At 39.5% G+C, this 24,371-nt stretch overlaps 1 protein-coding gene across 1 annotated transcript in view; it reads right to left on the reverse strand.

Moving 5' to 3' along the window:
• dscaml1 (Down syndrome cell adhesion molecule like 1) overlaps window positions 1-24,371 on the reverse strand; it is a 140,603-nt gene that overhangs the window by 110,979 nt on the left and 5,253 nt on the right. The window contains exons 2-3 of the mRNA XM_084716922.1: window positions 14,333-14,653; window positions 3,824-3,970 (exon numbers count right to left, since the gene is read on the reverse strand). Of these exons, the coding sequence (XP_084573048.1) occupies window positions 3,824-3,970; window positions 14,333-14,653 (468 nt within the window). The remainder of the gene's footprint in view (window positions 1-3,823; window positions 3,971-14,332; window positions 14,654-24,371) is intronic.

Below are 24,371 nucleotides of genomic sequence, written 5' to 3' on the forward strand. Positions count from 1 at the left end.
AAATTAGTAACTGATTATCAGAATAGTCAATAGCAAAACACGTTATGTTGACATTTTATTAATTAGCCTACTATTTAGCTCTAAAATTAGTGTCATATTCTTTACCCCTCCAAGAATATACTGAATTTTACAGTATATTTCTGAACATCTGGACATGATTAAAATTTATGAAGACTCTACAGTATAAGCTTAATTTTACATTAAATATTGATATGGATATTCTGTAAATATATTGTTACTGTATTATGGTTTGGGCCCAACCAACATATCAGTCGACCGATAATACACCAATATTGGTTGTCAGAGCTATATCGGTCTATATCGGTTATGGCATATATGTTGTCTGATATGTGCCGATATGAAAACATTTTTTAACAACATAATTCAGATTGTTTTTATTTGTGCACTTCATAGGCAGCATTTTATGTGTGCATGTTAATTTTTCATAGCTCCCTCTGAACTGGAATCTGAATCAATCACTTTAGGGGAACTGCAAAAAGATGTGTGTTTACATATTCTATATTCTCTATATTATATTCTTTGTAAAGAATATCAGCTGATTTATCAATACCTGAAATTGCTGACATCTGCCCCAAATATCCAGTATCAGTCAGGTCCTAACTATGGTCATATGTTCACATCGCAAATTATATTACAGGTTTTATATTAAAGCATATGGATGACTTGTCCTGATCAGTTTAACCACAGAAACCTGCTCATGTGAATGTGTGTGTGTGTGTGTGTGTGTGTGTGTGTGTGTGTGTGTGTGTGTGTGTGTGTGTGCATGTTGACACACATGCTCTTGCTTGTTCATATGTGCATGTTTTACCGTCAAACAGAATGGCCCGCTCACACACTGAGAGATCCGTGACAAGAGAGAGGGGAATCCAACAGCAAGCCGTATCGATCCAGACTGGAAACCCCCCTTAGGCCACACACGCTCTCACTCTCACTCTCTCTCTCTCACACACACACACACACACACACACACACACACACACACACACACACACACACACACACAACAGCTGTGCTGGATCAATGAGTGCTCCCGTGTGAAGGACAGAGCCATACAAAGAGGCACACAAACACACACACACGCACACCTCTGTACACACACTATTGAGAGAGATGAAAGGAGTGCTCGGTATCAGAGAGCGAGATAAGGGGCAGAGGGAGCAATACGTATCATCTGACCTAAACAGTCTCATCTGACACCCTACAATTTGCCATTGCTCCACGGAGCAAATGTTAACACTGCACCGCACAAGCCTGCACACACACACACACAAACACACACACACACACACACACACACACACACACAGAGAGAACACACATAGACACAACATACAGTACAGCAACATGTACGAGGCTCTGTTTCAAACTGATAATATTATTCCTCTGTCAAACATGAGCTGATTTGAATACACTCTTTGAAATGAAGGTGCAAACTAGAACCATAAAGGGCTCTCTGGCTTGTGCCCATAGGAGAATCTCTTTTGGTTCCCAGTAGAACCCATAATAAAGGCTCCAACTTTCAGTGTTCTATTGAGAACCTCATACAAATGATTGTATGGATTGTATGTGAGGTTTTAAAGGAGATCCTTCTATTGTACAATAGTTCCACACACAACTCTCTCTGGGGCTTCTAAACAGTCTCTCCACCCACTAAGGGTGCTAAGGTTTCTGTGAGAACCTTTTTTTATATTCCAAGTAGGGATGCACCGATACCGATACCAGCATCGGATATTGGTCTGCTACTGTCCTCACGTACTCATACTCATAAAACTACTCCAATACAACACTGGATACCACATCATGAAAAGTAGCCACTCAATAAACATAACACAACAGAACTGCCATGATGCACAGCTCAAGGTGTTTGCTGATGCTTACCCTGTTTCTTTGGACGTGCTGTCATCATCAGCGAGAGACTTACTGTCCTCAACATCATCCACTAATGACCGCAGCGACTTTGGACACTGTTTGTAAAATCCCATGTAAGTCCATGTAAAACTGAAATAAATGCACAGAGTCCACCTGTAGACTGCAGCCAGCCGCTGTCCAATAAGTCCTGGCGGGTGTAAACTAGTTGAATGCCTCGGCAAATTAATCCAAAGAAGAAGAAAAAACACTGCCGCCCATTTCTTTGTAATAAGCTGCTACAACTTCTCTTTGTGTATTTATTCTTCACCAAAACAGCCTGACCACGCAACTTAACTCTTTAGGGTTCACAGCAGGCTCAACAAAACTGTTGCACACATGGCACCACACTCATATCTGTCCCCCCTAAATAATGACAGGTAGGAACTAATTAGCTCTTAGACAAGAGGGACATGAAGAAGAAACTTGGTACGCTGTATTGGCAAGTAACCAAAAGAAAGTACTTGTACTTTACTTGTACTACTCAGTCTGAAAAAAGTGGTATCGGTGCATCCCTAATTCCAAGGGTTTGATCTAGAACCCACCAGGGGGTTCTACCACAATCCCTTTCATATCCCAAGGATTTATCTAGAACTCACACAGGGCGTTATCATGAACACTTTTATATAACGGGTTTTATGTAGAACCCAACTAGGGTTTTCAACTCTGAATGCTTCTATATTCCAAGTGTTTAATCTAGAACCCAACCAGGGGTTCTAATGAGAATGCTTTTATATTCCAAAAGTTTTATCAAGAACCCAGCAAGGAGGTTCTACCATCAGTCGTATCGTTTTCTGTTGTAGGGTTGTATCTAGAACCCACGCAGGAGGGTTACTGCAAACACTTTTATATCCCATGGGTTTTATCTTAAACACATCCAGCTCTGCCAAGAACCTTTTTATATCATGGTCCAAAGAACCCTTCACGAAAGAGGTCTTCAAGGATTTCAGTATTCTTTGAAGAACTCTTTTAAATGGAACCCTTAGTCTTACAAAAAATCCTTGACAAAGCTTTTCTTCATAAAAGGGTTCTTCAGAAGCAAATGGTTCTAGGTAGAGCCACAGCCCTTGAGGAAGAACACTTTTGGAACCCCTTTTTCTAACAGCATATAGGCTCACATGAAGCAGGGAGAACAGTTCCAGACACAGCAGAGCCCTAGAGGTGTGGCTGCTCTCTTTTGGGTGACTGTGATGAGCAGCTAAACAGATCTATCACTCATCAAATTAGATCGCCCGAGTCCACACACACACCCCTCGTCCTTCTCTCTCTCTCAAACACACACACACACACACGCACACTGCATGTCTACTAATGTCTGATTTATCCCTGTAACACAGCTATTAACCACAGCAGTGTCAGTCAGAGTGAGGAGCGAGGGAAAGGCCATTTCATCAGATTTCTTTTTGACTGATTGGTCCATTTTTTTAAACCCTCCTCCATCCTCTCTCACTGACAAAATAGGGGATGTCAGTGACACAATTGAATTGATTAGTATCGATTAAGGGCTGTCAGCAATCACACAAACATGGCAAACAAGGAGAAAATCTGGAAGAAAATCACATTTTTTAAAATGCTGACAGAACTTGAAGCATTTGTGGTTTGGGATTTATTCAGTCTAAAAATAACCAGAGAGATTTCTCATTTCTCTCAGGGCAAATGTTCTCGAGTCCATTGACATATTGGGATGACATTAGATCATTTGCTTTCCATTATTATCCACCACCTGATCAAACACAGCGAGCATGCACTCGGCCAAATATAACCCTCATGGTCAAATGGATCGAGTTTGCAGTGACAGTTCATTTCAGCAAGAGAGGCACATTTGGACAGTAGCACAAGGTGGATGTGGAGGTGGTTTTTGTCTTCTTTAATGACTATCATCAGCTGAGTTTCCTACCTGGGACGATGGAGACGGTGTCTTTCTCCCAGGACACCACGCTGACGTACTCCTGGACGGCTGAGGGGATGAGGCACTTGAACACGGCGACATTACCTCGCATGGAGCGCTGGTCGGCCACACGGACTGTGTAGGGCTCCCTGAACACTGGTGTGCGGAGAAAAGAGCTTAAGTTAGTCCACAAAAGGATGTTAGCTGGGTGGTGATGGAGGTCTCAGAAAGGGGGGGTGAAGCTCAACAAACCTTGATCTTAAGTTGTAAAGTAATGACAGAGTGGTAGAAGTGAAAACAGACACCTTAGTTAGCTTTGAGATAAAAGCAAGGCTGCAAGTAGCAATTATTTTCACCAACTGATCCTTCCTAAGCCCCGCCTCTTTTTACTTTGCAATCCAATAACAGTTGAGCAAGCTTGATATCTGTCAACCTCCTCTTTTCCTGTATTTAGATATATTAACTATGTGCTATGCCAAATTTTGAAGATGGTTAAAAGATGTTGTTCCTATAAAAGCATCATATACAGGCTACAGTCACATCTCGAGTTAGGTAAAGTTAGTAGAGATGCACTAACTGGCCAGAGAACAGAACCAGCTGTTTTTTAGTGTGACCAGCCCCAACCGATGACCAGCCGGTCAGTGTCACATTTCCGATTCTGTACCGGTCAGATTCACACACATCTTCTGCACAATGGTGATGCGTGCATGCAGCATCACAGACAGTAATGTCACAGCCACACACACACAGACACACGCTTGCATGAAGTTAGCATTAATGACAGACTCCAAGAACAGGATAAAGAGAAGACAGACAGCCCACAGGGAGACGGAGCGGCTGGGCAGCTGACGAAGTCTCCAAACAACAGTAAACTTGCTAGCTCTTCAGGCTAATGTCAGCCAGCAGCATACTACTGCTCACAGACTGACAGTTAAAATCTCACTTCCTGTTCTGGCCGAAGAATAAATGACCCGTGTTGATGCGTGTCCTCAAACACTTTATCATCCAGACGCATTTAGCCTGTCCTTCTGTTTTCCTCACTGAAAAGCATTACTACAGCAAAGAGTTGCACCACATCAGTCTCTGCTTTATTTACATCTGCTTAGTGCACTGTCTGGGTGTAATACAAGAAAGACGGTGACCAGGTAGCTGCCATTATTAAACTGTTGAAATAGGCGATGTTAAACAAATATGGATCTAGATTTTGTTACTGCATTGCCTCTTCCTGTTTTCAGAAATATATTTTACTGCACTCTTTAGCTGTACTACACATAACTTTGTGATGAGGCAGCACCTCCCATCTCGCTGTCGTTGGTACTGTTCATGTTCTGTGCATATCAAGATGGCAATAGTCATAAGATCAAACTTGAGGCTTGTTATTTTGTCCACCCAGCAGTCTAAAACCTAAAGATGAGAGCTAACTGATAAGGTGAATAATTATTTCAGCACTATATAAAAGAAACACTCTTCTGTACTACACATGTTGACACTGTACAGCTGACATCCCTCTGTCCAGTTTAACCCTGAGTGAAAGCAGGAGCAGTTTTAGTAAACAAACTTGTCTGGTGTCCTGTTGAACCACATTAAGCCAGAGTTTCTCTCTTTCGATGCAGATTTGAAGTCACACTATGATCGTAAGGAGGGTTGACATGGAGCTGCGTTGAAGGGGATACACAGTGAGCGGCCCTTGGCCTTTTAAAGAACGATGCCACAGATGCTATGAGACGGCGAGGAGTGCAGGGTTGCTCACGGCTGATGGACCTGTCACATGCAGGCGCCAGGCATCAAAAACACACCCCGTGCACATGGCATGCAGAGCACTACGCTGTGAATCTGTGCCAGTGTACAGAAAGGATGGTGGTGATTAAGACGGGCTTAATGATGAAAACAGTAGCCTGTAGCTAACCAAATTATCTCTCCAGTTAACTCTGTCACATTTAGATTAGTGAGGAATGTGAAATGCTGAATCAGAGCATAAATTTTCATTAAATAAATTAAGTAAAATGAAATTAAATTAATGGATTATTTTGGAGAGGAGGAGAGACAGGTAGTTCAAGGGCATGTTAGCTTGACTGAATGAACACTGAACTCGACTGAGCTGAACTGTGCAGGCTTAACCTCCACACTGATCTCATTTGTATAAAGGAGCGTTGCCAAATTTTTTTCCAGGAAATCTGACACATACAAAATAAGACTATCTGATGGAAAAATAAAATAGGGATGGGGCCACAGGAAGGCCGATGATGGGGACTGTTTCTGCATCACAATCTACCACAATCTATCACTTCTATTCAACCAGGCTTCCCTTAGAAATGAGGACAGTAATGGCTTAACAATGTAAAATAAACACACACACACACACAACACAGGGAGTGGCCCCGCCCTCCCGTGTGTTCACTCTCTCCCCCAGCTCTCCAGTGATATAATTAACGCCTAGCCTGAAGGCCAGTTTCCTTGGTCATTAATAATGCTTTATGCCAGCCGCCACTGTCACTGGAACCCAGTGGAACCAAAGCCGATGTCCTTGTCCAAATGGTGGGGAGTCTTTCACCTTAAAGTCCGAGGTTTAATCTCCCAAGTCTTTGTCTGATTCCGTCCATTGCTTTTACACCGTTCTACTTTTTCAGAATTGGCTGGACCTTGGACCCTTTCTTTCTTCTTTCCTGACTTGTGAAGGAGCTCAGATTGGGAGTGGATTAGGGACCGTTCTGTCAACACTGATGAAACGTAACCTTGCATCATATGTGTAACCATGTCAAACACAAATGGGGTTTATAACATTGGATTTCATGTCTTTAGACCATAGATATAGAAATGAAGATTCTTCTTTGGCCATTGCTGTATGTCTCCACAATGAGTTTGTGTGGCCACCATCACCAGAGGTCAAGATCCACTACTAAACAATACAGTGTGTTTTAACAGATGCAGATTTCATTACACAATCAACTGCAACTCACTTAATTTTGAACAGATTTTCATGAAACTTGGTTTTGTTGGAAAAGTGAAGAACTGATCATGATAGTGGTTGCTTTTTGGGATTAAATTCACTTACTGGGGGTGATGTAATCAACTCTATGCCAAAATATTAACCTTCCTCCTTCCTTAACTTCCACCGGGATGTGCAGGTGAAAAATGTAGATTTCTATATATATTAAATTGTATGCATGCAAACTTTGTGCATTTTCCTTAACCAATAGTTGAAAATGTTGACAATTAAATGATTCAAAAAAGCAAAATGCATGTTTTTTCCAAATTTGTTTTTCTTTTTCTTTTTTCCTAATTTTTCTTACTCAAAAATGGCTCAACCAGACAAGAAATGTCAAATGAGGTGCAATTACTGCCATTTCTATACTATCGATTAATACAATCTTAATTGATTAAATTCTTAATGGCAATTAATTGAATAAGAAATCATCATAAACACCCCTATCATATTGTTAGAAACTCATCTGGATGCTTGCTATTGTGTTAATAATTAAATCAATGCATTAATAAAACAAAAAATACTATATTTGTTCCTCAGACTCCAGTTAAGAGAAGAACATCTACACAGTTCATATGTTCACCCTGACACAATGATCACTCTGCATCTGCAGGCTGGACACTTTCCATTACACAAACAATGACAAAAATATAATAAATCTCAAATATTTTATTTTAATCTTTATTTTTCCCCTTTAAACACTAAAACAAAAAACAAGTTTTAGAGAAACTCACAAAGGCTAAAATGCCTTTTATTGTTTTTTATAGGACAGCTAAAGATATGACAGGAAAGAGGGAAATGACATGCAGCAAGGGGCTGTAAGTGGGAGTTGTACCCACAGCTGCTGCAGAAGACTTACAGCCTCACTACATGAGGCAAACGCTCTACCAACTGAGCTGCTTGGCCACAACCAAAAGCTGAATGCGGTATCATCGTTTCTATATCTATCCTTTAGACCAGTGGTTCTCAGCCTGGGGGTTGGACCCCAGAGGGTCTTGCAAGATTATTTCTGGGGGTTGCCAGATGGCTGTGGAGAAAAAAATAAAATACTGTGATGAGCAGCGTGTAATGAGAGCTAAGATGCAACTCTCAGTGATGTTGGACTCTAAAAGACTTTCAACATAAGGAACAAGCGTTCAAATATGAGTTTTGTAGTTTTCATATGTTCTACAGTAATCCATGAATGGTGTCAGGAAACCTGGGGGTTCACTAACACCAGATTACCAGATTATTTGGAGGGGTTGCAACTCAAAACAAGAACCACTGTTTTAGACTACCAGCTGAGGTGTTACTGATGCTGCTTTGTAGCTCAGCAAAATTAAAGGTTGCAGTACGATATCCTCTGGGAAACTTATCACTTCTCACTTTGGTCACCTGACAAACAGGACACTAATTTGAGCTGAAGCCTCATTTGTAAACAAGTCAAAGCTAAAGGACAAATAATTCCAATCAAGTCTTCATTTCAATTCTTCATTTAAACAGCCCCTGCCTCTCACTGATGCCATCTACCTGCGAATCAATATCTCGGATCGACTGAGTAGCCTCGTCTGTTGCGGCCCAGCCAATTCTTTCAATCTTTTATTTACTCTCTGATTGACCCTCCTGCCTCTCGTCAATAGCAGGGAAAATCCCCAATGCCCACTGCGCCTCTCACAGAGTGTTTAAAACCAGCTTGACAGCTTGTAAATGTTTGGTGCAATGATGACAGTCATCACACGTCAGTTCAGCGGAGGTTCACATCCAGTCAAGGTCACATCAGGTTTGCACTTCCTCTGCTTTGACCCCCAGCTTGTCAAACACTTGCTAACCTCTAAGAAAGTGTTGTTCAGGCATTCTTCTCCCAATTAAAATCAGTCAAAATCATCCTGTATGGCAACATGCTCTTGTACACGACCATGTAACCAGCTCAAGTAAGAGGTTATGATAGCATTGTCATTTAACACACGTTCCTCTTCCAAGATATGAAAGACACAGAGGAAAAAAACATTACATATTCATTCTCTTAAGCCTTGTGACAGGATGCAAATGGTAGCCCAACTGATTTGTGTGTAAATTGCACTCCCCCTCATCGCATGCGCAGCAGAATCATTAGGATGTTACTGATGCCTGACTATATGCAGCCTGGTTGCCTAGGAACGAGCTAAAACATGGGTCTGGTGCACTGGGCGCACTGGGAGGCAAGTCTTGTATCACTGTCGCTTCAATAATTAACGACAGGGAAACCAAATACTGCATTTACTTATTCATAAAGCAAGCAGCAAAAACACAGAGAAGGGGAGAGATAGAGAAGCAGAAAAATAATGAAATACAGGAAAAATGAATGGACACACGCTTCATTATTGAATGATAAGAACAGCAGTCCTTGTGTACCAGGTTCAGGGACCCCACTTACTGTATTAGTAAGGAAATGTCAGCCAGGAAAAAAAGATGATGAGGGCAGATGGAGGGAAGGGATCTAGACACCTGCTGCCTTGGCCCAGGTCTCCATAGGTTTGTGTGTTTTAGTCGGGACAAAAGGGAGACAAGGTGAGCTCATAGAACAGGTGTCCTCATATCATTTTATTAACTTTGTGCAAGGAGGGGAGGCACAAAAATACCCTCTGACTCAGGCTGAATTTTGTTTCTAGCACAAACCGCAATGACTAACTGTATCTGCAAACCTCTGACACTGGGTCCCTTAACTTCTTACCAAACGTGAAAATGATTTGTATATCCTGAAGAAGAAAAAAGTGGAGAAAAAACATGCTAAATGCACTGGGAGGAGATGCCCAGGTGTGAGAGGGGAGGAGAGGAATCCTTAAAATACAGTAAGACCGTATACCTGAGGCTTTAGATGCTGCCAAACTGCTGGATATTTCATACACACAAAAAGCTTTGCTTTAGGGGTCAGGTTCCAGTTCACAAAAGTGGCTTAGTACTGAATCTTTTTGTCAATGTGAAATTGATTTTCTTTGCTGTTTTTCCTTGACAATGCTTGGTTTGACAACTGACAAATTTTTTTTGGAAAGTTAACCGATTTCCTCTCTAAAAGGAGGAATCAGTGGAGATGATGTGTTGTTGTAGGTAGAACTCAGTTTCAAAACTGAAAGAGGTCTCCAAGAATGAGTTACATGTAAGTTAAAATGTCAACAAATACATTTCTCAGAAATGATTATGTTAAGCTGATTAATATATGTAATAAAACTTTGATAGTTTTTTTTGTTTAAAACTAAAACTAGAAAAAGTACCTGAAAAAATATGAAAAACTAAAGGATCATGTTTTAGAAACAAGACAAATACTATGGGAAGAAAGGAGTTTCATGATTTCAACATGATTGTACACTAAAAGAATTCCTAATAGGAATTTCTATTCCACACTGTTAATCTAAGGCAACCAGTTTGAAGAAGTGAAACAGCCCTACAATAATAACCACTGGTACAAAAGAATCCATCCAACATGACTGCATGCTGAAGGACATAAGATGAGAGTAAGCGCTGCACAATAGGGTGAAAAAAAAAAGACCAACATCATTGCAGACTATAGGCATTATATTTTTTGAATCCACACTGTTTAGAGAGAAAGTGAAACAGCCATACAATAAAAATTACCACTGGTACAACAGAATCCATCCAACACAAATACATGCTGCAGTGTAAATGACACTCGTACAGGCTGGAGGTGAGCAATCAGAGGGAAACTGTTGACAAGCAAATATATTTTCAGTTCATTTGATCCTTTTGTTTATTGAAAAAAAAATTAAAACATAACAGGTGATTTTAGATGTTTATCCCCATTACCTCAAATCCTAGGGGCACGTATTTCAAAAATCTTCCTGTAGTGTTTTCAACTATTGTTGTTATTTGAATTTAATTTTCCATCCTTCAAAGCATCCATTAGATTAAATTAATTTCCATATGGTGTGACAATTAAATGGCAGCCTCTTGAAATGTACTTGAGTTGCATAATGCATCGCAGAGAGAGAGAACATCAAGTCTTGTTTCATTTTTGTCCCAGTTATCTAATTGTTATGACAAATCAGTTATGTCTGGTGTGATGAATTACATAACTCAAGCCAGTTTTAAAAGTTTGCCGTTTGATTTTTGTATATGTAATGAATGGAAACTAATGTCTGCCTGAAAAGTAAGAAAAGACAAATGCTACAGCATACATTTGGAAAATACCACCAGGATTCAATAGTAAGTACATATGATTTGTAGTTAAGGAGCAAATTAAAGATGCACCTGAAATCTGAGAGCCATAAACACTCCAGTTTGTGATGATTCTTCCTTAAACAAACTCGTTATTATTGAACAGCTGTTGAGCTGTTTCTCAGATTAGAGCCCGATCAGTTGACCAATAATTATCAGACCGATACTGGTCTGTCACGGCACAGATTTTTTTCTTTCAGATAATACATGATTGTTTTTATTTGTTAGTTTTATAGGCATATTTGATTTTTTTTTAACGCAGGTTTAATGAATACAAATATTTGTGTTTTTTATTTATAGTTATTTATTATTATTATTTAAAAAAAAATACCAGTGAGAGTTTACTCTTTCAGGGACCTGACATAATTTTGGACAATAATGTTATTTGTTAAATTGTAAAATATCCTGCCTCCATTACATATCTTTGTCACAACTGTTAATGATTTTGAGGGACCTAGGGTGGCAAAATTGGTGCATTTTCCTTCACTGACAAATGAAAACAATAATAATTGATTAATCATTAATAATTAATAAGATACAAAACACACATTTTTCTTTTTTTCTTGTTTTTTTTTTTTTTTTTTACAATTTTTTTCCTCATTTTAAGTTTAATTTTAAATTTCCTCTTTCAATAAATGCCTCTGTCAAACAAAAAATGTCAAATGAGCGGCAACTACAGCCATTTTAGGAATATCAATTAATTGTCAGTTAATACAAATTTAATCAGTTAAATTTTGAAAGTCTGTTTATTATTCTATACTCTCTGTATTGTATTCTGTATAAAGAATATACTGGATGAAAAATAATTAATATTGGAATTTTTTTACTCCCTAATATCTCTTTTGGCATTGGCCCAGAAATCTAGTTTTGGTCAGGTCCTGTATCAAACCACATGAAATCTATTAAATAGTTTTACGTTTTTGAACCAAAAAATAGAGTACATGTGTGCAATAGGTTGGTATTTACAAAGGAGCTTGATTAAAAACTAAAAACTCAATTAGCTGCTATGAGCGAGCCAAATAAAAACATATAGAGGGAAACAAGCAGCCCACATAGTGATTTTAATAAATGTAGAGCCATCCAGACAGGTGCTCGTGCTATTATTGGACCACAATCAGCATGCATGGGAGAGGGTGAGAAAGAGGGAGAGGGACAGAGAGAGATGTGAAGATGTGAAGAGGGAGGGAGAATGAGACGGATGGTGAGGGGGGAGCAGGGGAGCGGGGGTGGGGCAGATTTTTTTTTTGGGAGGGGGTGTCACACTGCGAGCTGTCAGCTGTCATCATTCTCCTGCGCCACCTGAGACAGGGCATGCCACACCCTAGCGCTCACGCCTCTGTCGCCCATGGCAACTGTGGGGTTGTGTATGTGTGTGAGCGTGTACATGAATGTGTGTGTAGGACTCAGGAGGTAATGAGGTGCACACACATGCACGTGAGCCCTGGTTATGGAGCTGTGGAGTTGTGGTTGCCTCAGCATTTAATTGATTAATTGTTGTAATTATTTGGGCGGGAAGGTCATCCCAACACTGAGGCTGGCTAGAAGGTCACTCTCACGCTGGAGGGACTGTCCTCCTCTGGGGACCACACAAGCCATATGGGTGTGTTTATATGAGTGTGTGTGTGTGTGTGTGTGAGGAAGAGAATCCGGCAGCATTTTGGAGAATAATTCTGTGTGTGGGGAATCGAAGTGCTGACTGTCTCTTCATGCAGGATTGATCAACACAGTCAAAATGTCTGCCTGGCTATTACCATGACCTGAAAATCCACTTTTTTCATGATTCTGTTCACATCTTTCCATGTCTGTAGCTGACTCTCCAAAATCTCTCCTGCCAAACACCCTGACAAAGAGCTGGCAACTAAACACCAAGAGCCAGCTTGACGAAAATGGCTGTGTGTGTCTGTGTCTGTGTGTGTGTGTGTGAGAGTGTGTGTGTGTGCAGTTAGGGGACTTTCCAGTCCATGGACAGATGGAGAGACTGGGAGACAGGAGGCTTGCTGGCATGAGCTACGCACAGGCTGGTGTGCATGTAAGCGTGTGTGTGTCTGAGTGAATATGTGCGTGTGAACACACATTCGTGCATGTGTTGTATACACGTGTATCCAGTGTGTATTACATTAGGTCATATGCATGTGTTTATGGTGTTTATGTGTTTGTGTGTGTGTGTGTGTGTGTGAGTGAGAAAGAGCAGTAACACCTTCCCTCAGTGTGTTCAGCGCCTCTCTCCAGCTTTGACCTTGGCAGGGAGTGCGGACAGGTCACAGAGCCAACTGTCTCTGTGGCTGTGTGTCTGTCTTCTGGAGGATTTTCAATACACAGGGTCACGACACCGAGCTCTGGGACACTTTTACCCGCTGAGAGAAGTTGTTGGTTTAGGGTGCCAATATGACGGCCGCTTCAGTGACCATATTTACAGATGCTGGGCTGTATATGTTGTGACGTTTCCAACGTGTGCGACAAACTGGTACTGGTTTCAACAGACGATATCACATCACCCCTGTCCTGGCTTTCCTCCACTGGCTCCCTGTGCATTTTAAAAACTGATTTTAAGATTTTCCTCATCACTTCTGTCTGGGTCTGGCCCCAAGCTACAGAGTTGAAATATTGACCCCCTTATGAACCAGTATACAGCCAAGACGCTCCAAAGTCGAGGCTTAAATTTAAAGGTAACCATGTTTTTTTTTCCATCAAAGTCCTTCAACTTTAGAAGAACTTGTCTGAGGAGGCAAGGTTTGGAACATCAGTAACAACTTTTAAATCACTTCTTAAAGCCCATTTTTAAACTTGCTTTTAAATGATGCTGTCTTCTGTTTTCTTTTTTGTTTATTTAGTCACTTATTTTTTTTATTGTTCTTATGTTTATCTTATTTTATTTTCCTAATTATTCTTTTATTTAATTGCTTTCATTGTTTTATTTTTATTGTAATATATTTCAACGTTCTGCATCCTGCTTTTTAGCGTCTTTTCTGTCTTCTTGTCTCAACTTTTATCTTCATTTGGTATTGATCTTTTTAGGCCTTACTGTTTAGCTTCTGGTGTTACAGTGCTTTCTGACTCCCTGCCTTGCTTTGCCTGGCAACTGTTTTTAAAAGATGCAATATAAATAAAGTTAGAATTATTATTATAAATACAGCAAGACAATATTATAGGTATTATTTTTAAAGGGATAGTTCACAGTGCATTTCTCTGGGTGTAGTTTGATATGATTTGTACAAAAGGCATCCAAAAACTGAGCTAAAATAGTAATGTCACCATTGAAAATAATTTCAAAATGCATCCAGACGACTCAAATAGAATAAGTCTCTTCAACCATTAGTTAAACTGCATCTAGTGTGTCAATCCCTCACCTGCTTTGATGTGGATGCTGGGGCTGCGAATCTTGCCCGCCTGGTTCTCAGCAGTGCAGAAGTACTCGTTGTCGTGGATAATGCTGTTATAGGCGGAGGGGGAGAATGGGTAGAGCTGGAGGGTGCCGTTGGCATGCACGTGGCGGATATGGGGCACGTCGTAAATGTCGTCTCCGGCGGCCAGGTACCAGCGCAGGACGGCATGGGGGGCGCCGCCCGCAGGGCAGGGCAGGGACACCCCCACCGAGCTGGAGAAGGTCACCCGCTGCAGGGAGGCGTTCACAAAGTACAGCCGCGTAGAGACAACATCCTCACTGTTGACTGTTAGGGTGACAGAGAGGGAGACAGAGTTAGTGAAGTGTCACATGTACAGAGGCAACATTCTCATATCAGACATGAAGAGGGGGAGTGCGTGGACAAGAAAATGTGTGCACTGCTGAGGAAGAACTGCACTAGTCAACATTTAAGTGACACTTAAAACCAAAGATGAAAGCTGTTTGAACATTGAATAATATAGCAGAGTGTAAATAAACTGTAACACTGTACTATTTTACAGTATTAAAATAATGAAAGAACCTGTGTATACATACATCTTACAGGGATGTCTTAACACAGTATGCACACAGATGTAATAATTACTTCATAAAACCAGGGCTGCACAATTAATCGAAATATTATCAAAATCACAATATGGCCAAGTGCAATATCCAAAGACCAGAGGCTACAATTTTTTGATAACGGAAAAATGTGTGACAAGGCAGTATTATAATGAAGTACTGTAGAGCTGAAACTAATGATTATTTCTTTATTGATTAATATTTTGATAATTTTCTCAATTAATTGATTAGTTGTTTTTTTGCTATAAAATCTCAGAAAAAGTTGAAATATGTTGATCACTGTTTCTCAGAGCAAGTTGATGTCCTCAAATGTCTTGTTTCGCACACAATTCAAAGAAACCTGAGCATTGGACGTTTTTTCTTGAAAAATGACTCAAAATGATTAATTGATCATCAAAATAATTGGCTAATAATTAAATAGTTGACAACTTATCGATTAATTGACTTGTCGTTGCAACTCTAAAGCACTGTAGAGCTGCAGAGATGTGCTGTCCTGCATCTGTAGGACATCTCCAGATGTTCTCCAGATGTAAGAACATTTGTTTGATTGAGCACAAAAAACACTCATTTGGTACCATTTGGTATAGGAAAATTTCTTAGTTTTTTGTTAATGAGTAATCGATTAATTGATTGTTAATGTTAACAGTGATGGATTAAGGAAAGTATCTAAAATTTGCAGTTTAGTACAGACCCCAAGAAATGTCACATCATCATGATTTTAAAAGTTTTTTCAGAGAACATGAAAAGTGTGACCTAAATTGATCACTCAACACGAATCCTAAATCATATCACAACAGGAATATCTGCCAAAATAATCACAGTATGACTTTTGTTTTTACCATATCATGCAGCCCCAACTAACAAAGATTGTTTATCTGTATTCTTTACTAAAGCTGAACTGAATGACTGCTGAGGTAATAAATTGTAAGATATGGGATCATAAAAATTTTCCAGCTAGCTGGTTGTCAAAGTTTTATCAGTGGAAATATTAACATGGTAACCTGTCCAGATTCCCCTTTAAAGAAAAAAAAACATTTTAAAAGTTTTGATCAAAATGCAAATTCAAGACTGCATGCTGGGTGCTTTCTGTTCGTCAAAGTGACCATTGACTTTGTCTGAGTGAAAAATTTGCACCAAACACACATAGTTCACGGTTCAGAAAATTACACCACTTTACTGTAATGCAGCCTCTGAAAGAAGACAAGACCATAAAATATCACAATATAACGATATCCAAAATCAATGTCAAGTCAACATGTCAATGTCTAGTCTCACATAACAACACCAATATAATATCAGTATATTGTCCAGCCCTGATCCAACACAAACTTACACCAACGCCCACGTACAGTGCACAAACTGAATTGACAGGCATTCAGGTCACCTCAACCCAAACAACTTCCAGTCTGTGTGCCAAACTGCAGACATCCATCTCATCCCATATGCATTATCCTAATATCTCTAATCTAATATATGTGTCCAGAGAGCCCTTTGGAAATCTGCCTCTCAACTGGAGGAAAAAATGGGTCACATGACTCGACCCCATCACCACCCTCATCATCTTTTTCTGTGGACATCCTCCTTCATTCAGGAAAACAAAGTATTCACACAGCCGTGATAGTTAACTGCTGTGCTCCTTAGGCCTGCTCAAGTCTGTCATATTTACTTTACTGTGGGTCGTATCTGTAGCCGTTTGAGCCCGAGGAGCTGGAAACCACAGATGTTTGCTGTAAAACAATGGTACTGTAGCACAGATGAAGAGTTGCTGCCAGATAAGTTGTCCTAGGGGAGATAGACCACCATATATCCTCTCTCTCAAACGCCCTCTTCCAGTTTAGAGCGCCGGGTAGCGAGGCGTCTTTTAAGATCTTTGTGTTTCTGTGTGTGTGTGTGTGTGTGTGTGTGTGTGTGTGTGTGTGTGTGTTTGCTGTGGGGGGTGTAGAGGAGGAGTGTAAAGAAGTGCTGAGCTCAGCTTGGCTGGAGGCCAGGGGAAGACGCTGTGCCCCGAGCCAGAGAAGTTTCTTCTCAGACAATGATACTTAATTAATCCCTTTTCCCGGATTGTGTCAACAATGCCTGGATTAGCCCTATCTCTTAAATTCTCTCTGCGCGGGGAGAAAATTGGGTGTTGGCTAAGACACATCAATGTAGATATAAAGACACTATCAGATGTCATTTAGGCTCTAATTTCTACAGATCCTCTACATCAATGGATATCATTAGTAACCAGCCATTAAAAGGAGAGAAAGAAGGCTGCTGGCTGTCTTTTTAAGATCTTAATACATCTCAAGATGGATGAATGGTTGATAGAAAAGTCCAATTTTATTGTATATCTGTTCTGTCTGGTATAAATAGTAACAGGCAATGACATAATGACATTAATAACATGAAATGAATGGGATGAATCACATGACAAAAGCCTCAGGAGTAAAATGCAGGGATTAGGAGATAAATCCCAAACTGACATAAGGTGGTTTTCACTTTCTCCTCCATTCTCTGCCACTTTATGCACTGATCCTCCGCCTTATCTTTATGAGCTGCTTGTCTTCAGAGGGGGGAAGTATTTCAATTAACTGTACTTACTATACATATTTAATTACTTTTGAGTATTTTGTAATTTGTATTTTGCAGGGTAGAAAAACTAAGATGTAATTTGTAACAAAAAATGTAGAGCTTGTATTTGTGTATTTGAAGCACTTAATTTTTTTATATGAATAATTTTATTCTCAAATGAGACACATTTTTATCCCCATGTTTAAACTGTAGAAAAAATGCACAACAATTAGCCTAATAACCGTCTTTGTCTAAATGTAAGCGAATAACGTGACATATTCTGTCACGTCCAGCAACACACTCACTGTGAACTATGTGTGTTTGGTGCAAATTTTCCACTCTGACAAAGTCAATAATCACTTTGACGAACAGAAACCACCCAGCATGCAGTCCTGAATTTACAGCCTCCCACCTCTCAAGATATCCAGATTGGCTACTTCAAATTTATTATGTTGAAAATTAGCAGAGCTCATCTTTTCAATGTCGGGCGTCAAAGGTGCAATACGTAAGAACTGGCCAACTGTCAAATTTCTACTCCAAACAAAGAGAGGGCAGCATATCACCAGAATATCACTAACTGCTGTTAACTGTAGCTGCCATTAGCTAGTAGACTCAGCAAACTCCGAGTGAACATGGCGGGACTGGGACTGACCACATCCAAGAGGCCAAGGAATACAGTAAAAAGGTGATTTAGAGCAGCTCTGATGGGAATGACGAAGATACACTGTGTTCTGGGGCAAGAGAGCCATGAAGTGGGAGAAGAGCAAGAGGGTGGTCAAACATTGGTCAATGTCAGGGCTGGGTATCATTTAAAAAATTATGAAACCAGAGCCAATACCAGTATCCTGAAAGTGACACCAATACTTCATTCAATACCTTTTTTCTATTTCCATACTTTTGAGAATTTCGTGGTATCTTGGAATGCCGAACTACAAACTCTGTCAAATACACCATACTTGACGTCACCATCACAGATTGTATGTGGCTGTAAGCTGTAACTGTAGTAGTGAGTCAGTTATTTAAGGCAACATTCTTTACAGTGAATGTTTCCAGCAATTGGTTGCAAGCAAAACAAAAACAAAAGTAATGAATGCAGGTTATTTCTGTTAATAATAAATAAATTAAAGGCATTGAGTAACAATACTCAGCCCTAGTCGATGCCCACCTCACGAGGCCTAACAGGGGTTACGGCAGGGTCTGCCCCAGGGTGCCAGGCACCAAACCCAGCAAAAACAAAAAAAAACACTTCTGTGATGTTGAACTGAGGGCAGACTGAATGCTACAATGACTCACTATTGCCCCTTGAGGTAGAAAGTGATAGTACAAGACCAAATGGGCTAGCTGGTTATGTATATATATATATATATATATATATATATATATATATATATGTATGTATATATATATATATATATATATATATATATATATATATATATATATATATATATATATATATATATATATATATATATATATATATACATATATATATATACACATATATATATACATACATACATACATACATATATTTTATTGTTTAAGGTCAGACCCATATTGAGCCTACTACATGCCTAAAATGTCATAATATCAGTTTGTATAGAATGTATTTTTGTAATTTCAAATTACAAATGACCAATTATTTAAATAAATTATGAATAAATTAATTTTTTGAAATACTTTTGATGAGCAAGTATTTGTCATTTGTAACAAGATACTTTTTTATGTATTTGGGCCCATCTCTGCTCATCTTTTTCTTTGTGTTTCCCATCTGCTGTCATTCTTTCACTCCTCCAAGACACAAACACACTTCCTCTCTCGTGTCTTTTCCTGCCACAGTGGAGACAGGCAATGATCTGCGATTGGAATTTGTATGCCAGACGCAGAGAGTTAAACCCACATAATCTCCTCTCACATTTAACACACACAGTCTATCCACTCTGTAATCACACTGCTGTGGGAGGCCGGTGTCCGACTTCCCTGGTTCTCGTGTGTGTGTGTGTGGGTGTGGAGCGGAAGGAGCCAGGCGAGGAGCGCAATTTTGTAGACAGGACACGGGTGGCTGATCGGGGGGAGAGGTGCTCAGGTGCAAAGGCGTTTGGATACAAGCGAGTGACTGACTGAGTGAGTGTGTGGTGAGGTCAAATGGATAGAGAGGTTAATGTTAAATGACTGCCTCAGTTCTTGATGTCAAACAGCAGAGGCTGAGGTGTGCAGGAAAAAGATGTGATCGCTGCTCGGAGCACGGCAGCAGAGATGCTGAGGAGGTAGAGAGTCATTGTTCTCCTGCCTACCAGCAAAAATTGGAGCAGATCCTCTGTGTTCAAAAAATCTGAATTCAGGTCAAGTTCAATCCATCCTACCGTTCGAATCCGTGTCAATCACTCTCATAGGCTGCTAGGCTGTCTGATCTGCACTTTCAGCACCACGGAGAGCACCGTAATGTACAGCTGAGGGTGAGGAACACACAAACACACACACAAGAGTTTCCATTCTGAGCAAACAAGGAGGAAACTATTAGCACCAGATGATACCAGTAACAGTGACCTGCTTCTCTCTGATGACTAATGCTATTTTTAGGAGCAGAATATTTTCATGACAAAAACCATCTATTCTGGCTGTAAACCCTCACAAAAGACACACTCTCACTGTATAAGAACGTGTCTTCAGAGTACTGTCACCACAAAATACTGTTACGTTTCAGATTAGAGGTTGACAGTTTTTTCTGTCCAACGCAGCCCCAGCAAATGAGCTCAAGTAGCCCCTGTGATAGATGAGATGACCTTCATGGAGTTGTTTAATCGCATTTCACCACAGAGAAATTATGGTTGTGGTGGATATGTGACTGCACATAAAAGACAAAGTGATCCATTGTCCATGTTTCAGTAATGTGCTTTTTTTTTTTAATTTTTAAGAAGGTTTGGTCAAGTTTACATGCAGCTGTCACCTGGAATAGCAGCAGCTGGATGTGTTAACCGTTTATCAATTACTTTCACTCATCTATGCTGACTTTTATGCTGACTTTATAACTATTTTTCATGGAAATCTTGGTGATAAAGCATGAGTCAGCCTGTAGCTTGAAGGGTTAAATTTAGTGTCTCACCAATTTGTAATCCTACTTGTGTGTTGATATTCCTCCTAAACACATATATGTAAATATAACGTATATATATTGTTTTTTGTTTCTTCGAGAAATGTAGATAACTGTGTAGCTTCCTTGTCATGTTCCTTATGTATTCATATCTGAACTTTCACATTTTGGTTGAAGTACGTATGATTTAGCATCAAGATGCTACATGACACATGACCTGATAATGATGTTGCTACAAATAAAAACCTCTATTTGAGGGAGGGGAGGGAATATGTCACTGCTTTTAGCCAAAGGATGAGTGGGCACTTTCGGAAAAAACACATTAAAGAACACAGATGGAGTCACCCTTTAAGAAATCCTAATCTGAAATAACCTAATCAGTATTTGTTTTTAATTAAATTAACTAGGTTTCTCTACAATATTTCAGCTACTCCTAGTTACTGTAGAAGTAACTCATTTGTTCAAAATGGTAGGAAACAGATTTTTACTAGTGGTTCCCAAACTTTTTCTTTTTTTCTTTTTTTTTGGCTTTTAACCCCTTAAAATGAAGAAGTGATGAAGTAAGCACAAAGACTATTTTTCCTTTTTTTTTTATCAGAATAATTGCTAAATATTGCCTGAAGAGGTAGAGCTGTTCAGTAATAAAATCAGGTTTTTTTCCTTTCCTCACCTGTTAATCCAATACAATTTCATGGTGTGATGGTATAAACATGCCACTGTTAAGGACATTTTGTGTGTCACATCTACATATTTTAAAATCTAGCTTTAGCCGGGTGTATTGTATGAGTTTTTTTGTACATGGTAACAATAGTCAGATAACCTTCATCATCATGGTGATCTTCGTAGTGGTTAACATTGTGAAATAGTTGCTGTGTAGTAAGGCTTAAGCAACTTACTGACAAATGTGAAGTTAAGTACATTACAGAAGTTAATTTACGTACTAAAGTTAAAATAAGTTACAATGACTTTTGGTTTTAACTATACTTGACACAAACTGAAGTCTCCCAGGTTTGTTTGACCACTAATCTGTCCCACCTTCCACTTTGTCACTCTTTAAACTATGTCACCTGACATTTTTTGTTCTCATGACATTCACACATAAAATGACACACAGTTTCTACATAAGACTGTTCAAACTACATGGCACAAAATCTTCAAAAGAGGCTGGCATGTTATTCCTACGCCACTTGTTGAAACCAGGATGGTTAATCATATGCCGACGTGTCAGATTTGTTCTGTGATCCCCTGTAGGGTTGGGCCTTTTTTTATAAACTTAGATAATTTCTGACTGTGTGCTTACATTTGATTCATAAAAGATCCTGAGCATAAAAAACCTTGCTTACGCAGGTTCTGAGAAATCCATGTGTAACTTATCTGTGATCTCTAGACCTAAAATAAACTTAAAACAGATGCCACCTGCATTAGAATCTGTTGTTTCTGTTTTTTCCTTTATACTGCACTAGCATAAATTATGATTTAGTCAGGAATAGCCATGAACCAAAAGAGACATGCAAACTTTTTGGAAGATGAGATCATAGTGATCGTAGTGCAGATTAAAGCCAGGTTAAACGTATTTTTCAGTGGATGTAATAATGAGTTGACAGAAAAACAAACAGATAATTCCTGTCACATTGTTCTTGCAGTGCAAATGCAATACCCCTACACAACCAGGAAGATCATTTCCACATGAAACTAAGCCTTTTATAAAAAAAAAAAAAAAAAAAAAAAAAAAAAACTACTTAACATTGTTTCCTTCATATGTCATATTTAAGATCAAACTTGATTGTAAATCTGTTTTATAAACAAGGACCCTAATCCCCGGGTTGGGAAACCAAAGCTTATTCCCAATATGTTCTAAAACTGGACAATCTATTCAAAAATAAACAAACCTTAAATCATCCTGTGACATCATCACAAAAGGCCTCAAATCAAAATTCAGAGGGAAAACCTTTAAAAAGCAGCAACTTATGATGCGATGGCTAATCGCTTTGTCCTGCGGTATGAATTCAGGTCACTGAGTTCACATACACACACTCATGCACGCAAAGACACGTGTGTACAGCCACACGGAAACAAGCCATGGTCTACTCTGTACAGTTTACGGCCTCCAGCAAAAAAGATTGTGACGATGACGCCTATGTGCCTTATTGCAGTAATGGTTCAGAATTTGACATCAAAACATCAAAATAGAATGAGGAAGGCTGATGAGGAAGATGAAGCATCTGCCCAAAAGTCTATCCACTTGTTGTCACTTGACATAAGGTGTTTCCAGGCAGAAGAATAGGTCTTGTGTGATATGACATAGACATAACTGTTGAATAGCTGTAATGTGTTGCTGGACAAAGATGGAGTTCTTATTTTCTTCTCTTCCCTGTAGCCTTGGCCTCTTTTGGATAGCTGACAGTTGAAGTGTACAAATAGGACAGTAATCATAGCCATTATTTTCATCTGAAAATGCAATAAGCCGCATTAAAGGGACAGTTCAGGTTCAGAATTACCTATAATAGATGATCATCATCATGCCTCCAGTTTGGAGAAGCAGCAGGGGGACCAGTGTAGGAAGCTATGAACTGCTGTGGCCAGAGTCAGCAGCAAAACATATTTTGATACTGTAACAGCTGTTATGTAAGCCAAATGTTACACTCTCCAAACCAACCAGACTCCACTGAGAAAATCAGTCATTTTACCTCACAGAACACAGGAGTTGCTGTCTCAGTCAGTCTGCCTGTGTTGTTGTGTGACTTTGGTGTGTCCCAACTATACTTTTAAAACACCAAAGTCACACAGTAGCATAAACAAAATAACCAATCGCGGCAGCGATAGACCAGCAACTCCTGAGTTCTGCAAAGTAAAATTACTGATTTAGCCACTGGAGTCTGGCTGGTTTGGAAGGAGTGAGATTTGGTTTCTGCAACTGTCTGATGGCAAGGAAAAGCAGTGAAAATATTCCAAAGATAGCATACACTAAAACTTTAGGTGGGCATCTCTTTTTAAGTGGCTAAAATACATTTTGCAGCTGATCCTGTCACAGCAGTACATTGCTTAGCTTCCTACATGGTACTCCTGCAAACTCGGGATGATTAAGGGCATAAACAAATTGTTCAACCCAGAGTTTCCAATGAAAATTGAATAAAATGTATAGCTGCACAGGGACACTAAAGGAACAGTCAAATATCATAACTAACTGTAAACATCTCATGCAAACATCATGAAGCACAATAAGAGTTTTTCCTCTTTATTTGGGCAACATCTAACCATAGATGGTTATCTGTCATAGCCCCAGGCTCCCTTTCCACCTTTTCCCCAGCAGAGAAAGAAGGAGCAAAGGAGCAGCACTCATCCGATCATGAACTGTATTTTGATTTGCTTCTTCAAGCCCGGATGCATTGATTACAATGAGGAAGGTCAAAGTGATCTGGGGTGAAACACCCAAAGATTTCTTTGGTCTCACAACCCTTCACAATCTCTCTATATTTTTATTCTTTTTTTCCTCTTCTTTTTTTAACCTTCACTTTTCTTTCCGCCCGTGTTTTCCTTTTCAGTTTCTCTTTTGACTCAAATCTTTCTTTGCTGTACACTCAAATACATTTGCACTTTTTTTTTCCTGTTCTTGCAGTAGATATGAAAATGGAGTATGAATATGTATGCTGGAGAAGCAAGGATATTGCCTATGGTGAACCGCTATGCATAATGCAGCTTTTTCTGTCTCATCTACATTCATTCAGAGACACACACACACACACACACACACTGAGATTCATACCATCACGTGCAT

The sequence above is a fragment of the Lutjanus erythropterus genome, chromosome 4 (assembly GCF_056507025.1).
Source record: "Lutjanus erythropterus isolate fLutEry1 chromosome 4, fLutEry1.hap2, whole genome shotgun sequence".
NCBI classification, from domain to species: domain Eukaryota; kingdom Metazoa; phylum Chordata; class Actinopteri; order Lutjaniformes; family Lutjanidae; genus Lutjanus; species Lutjanus erythropterus.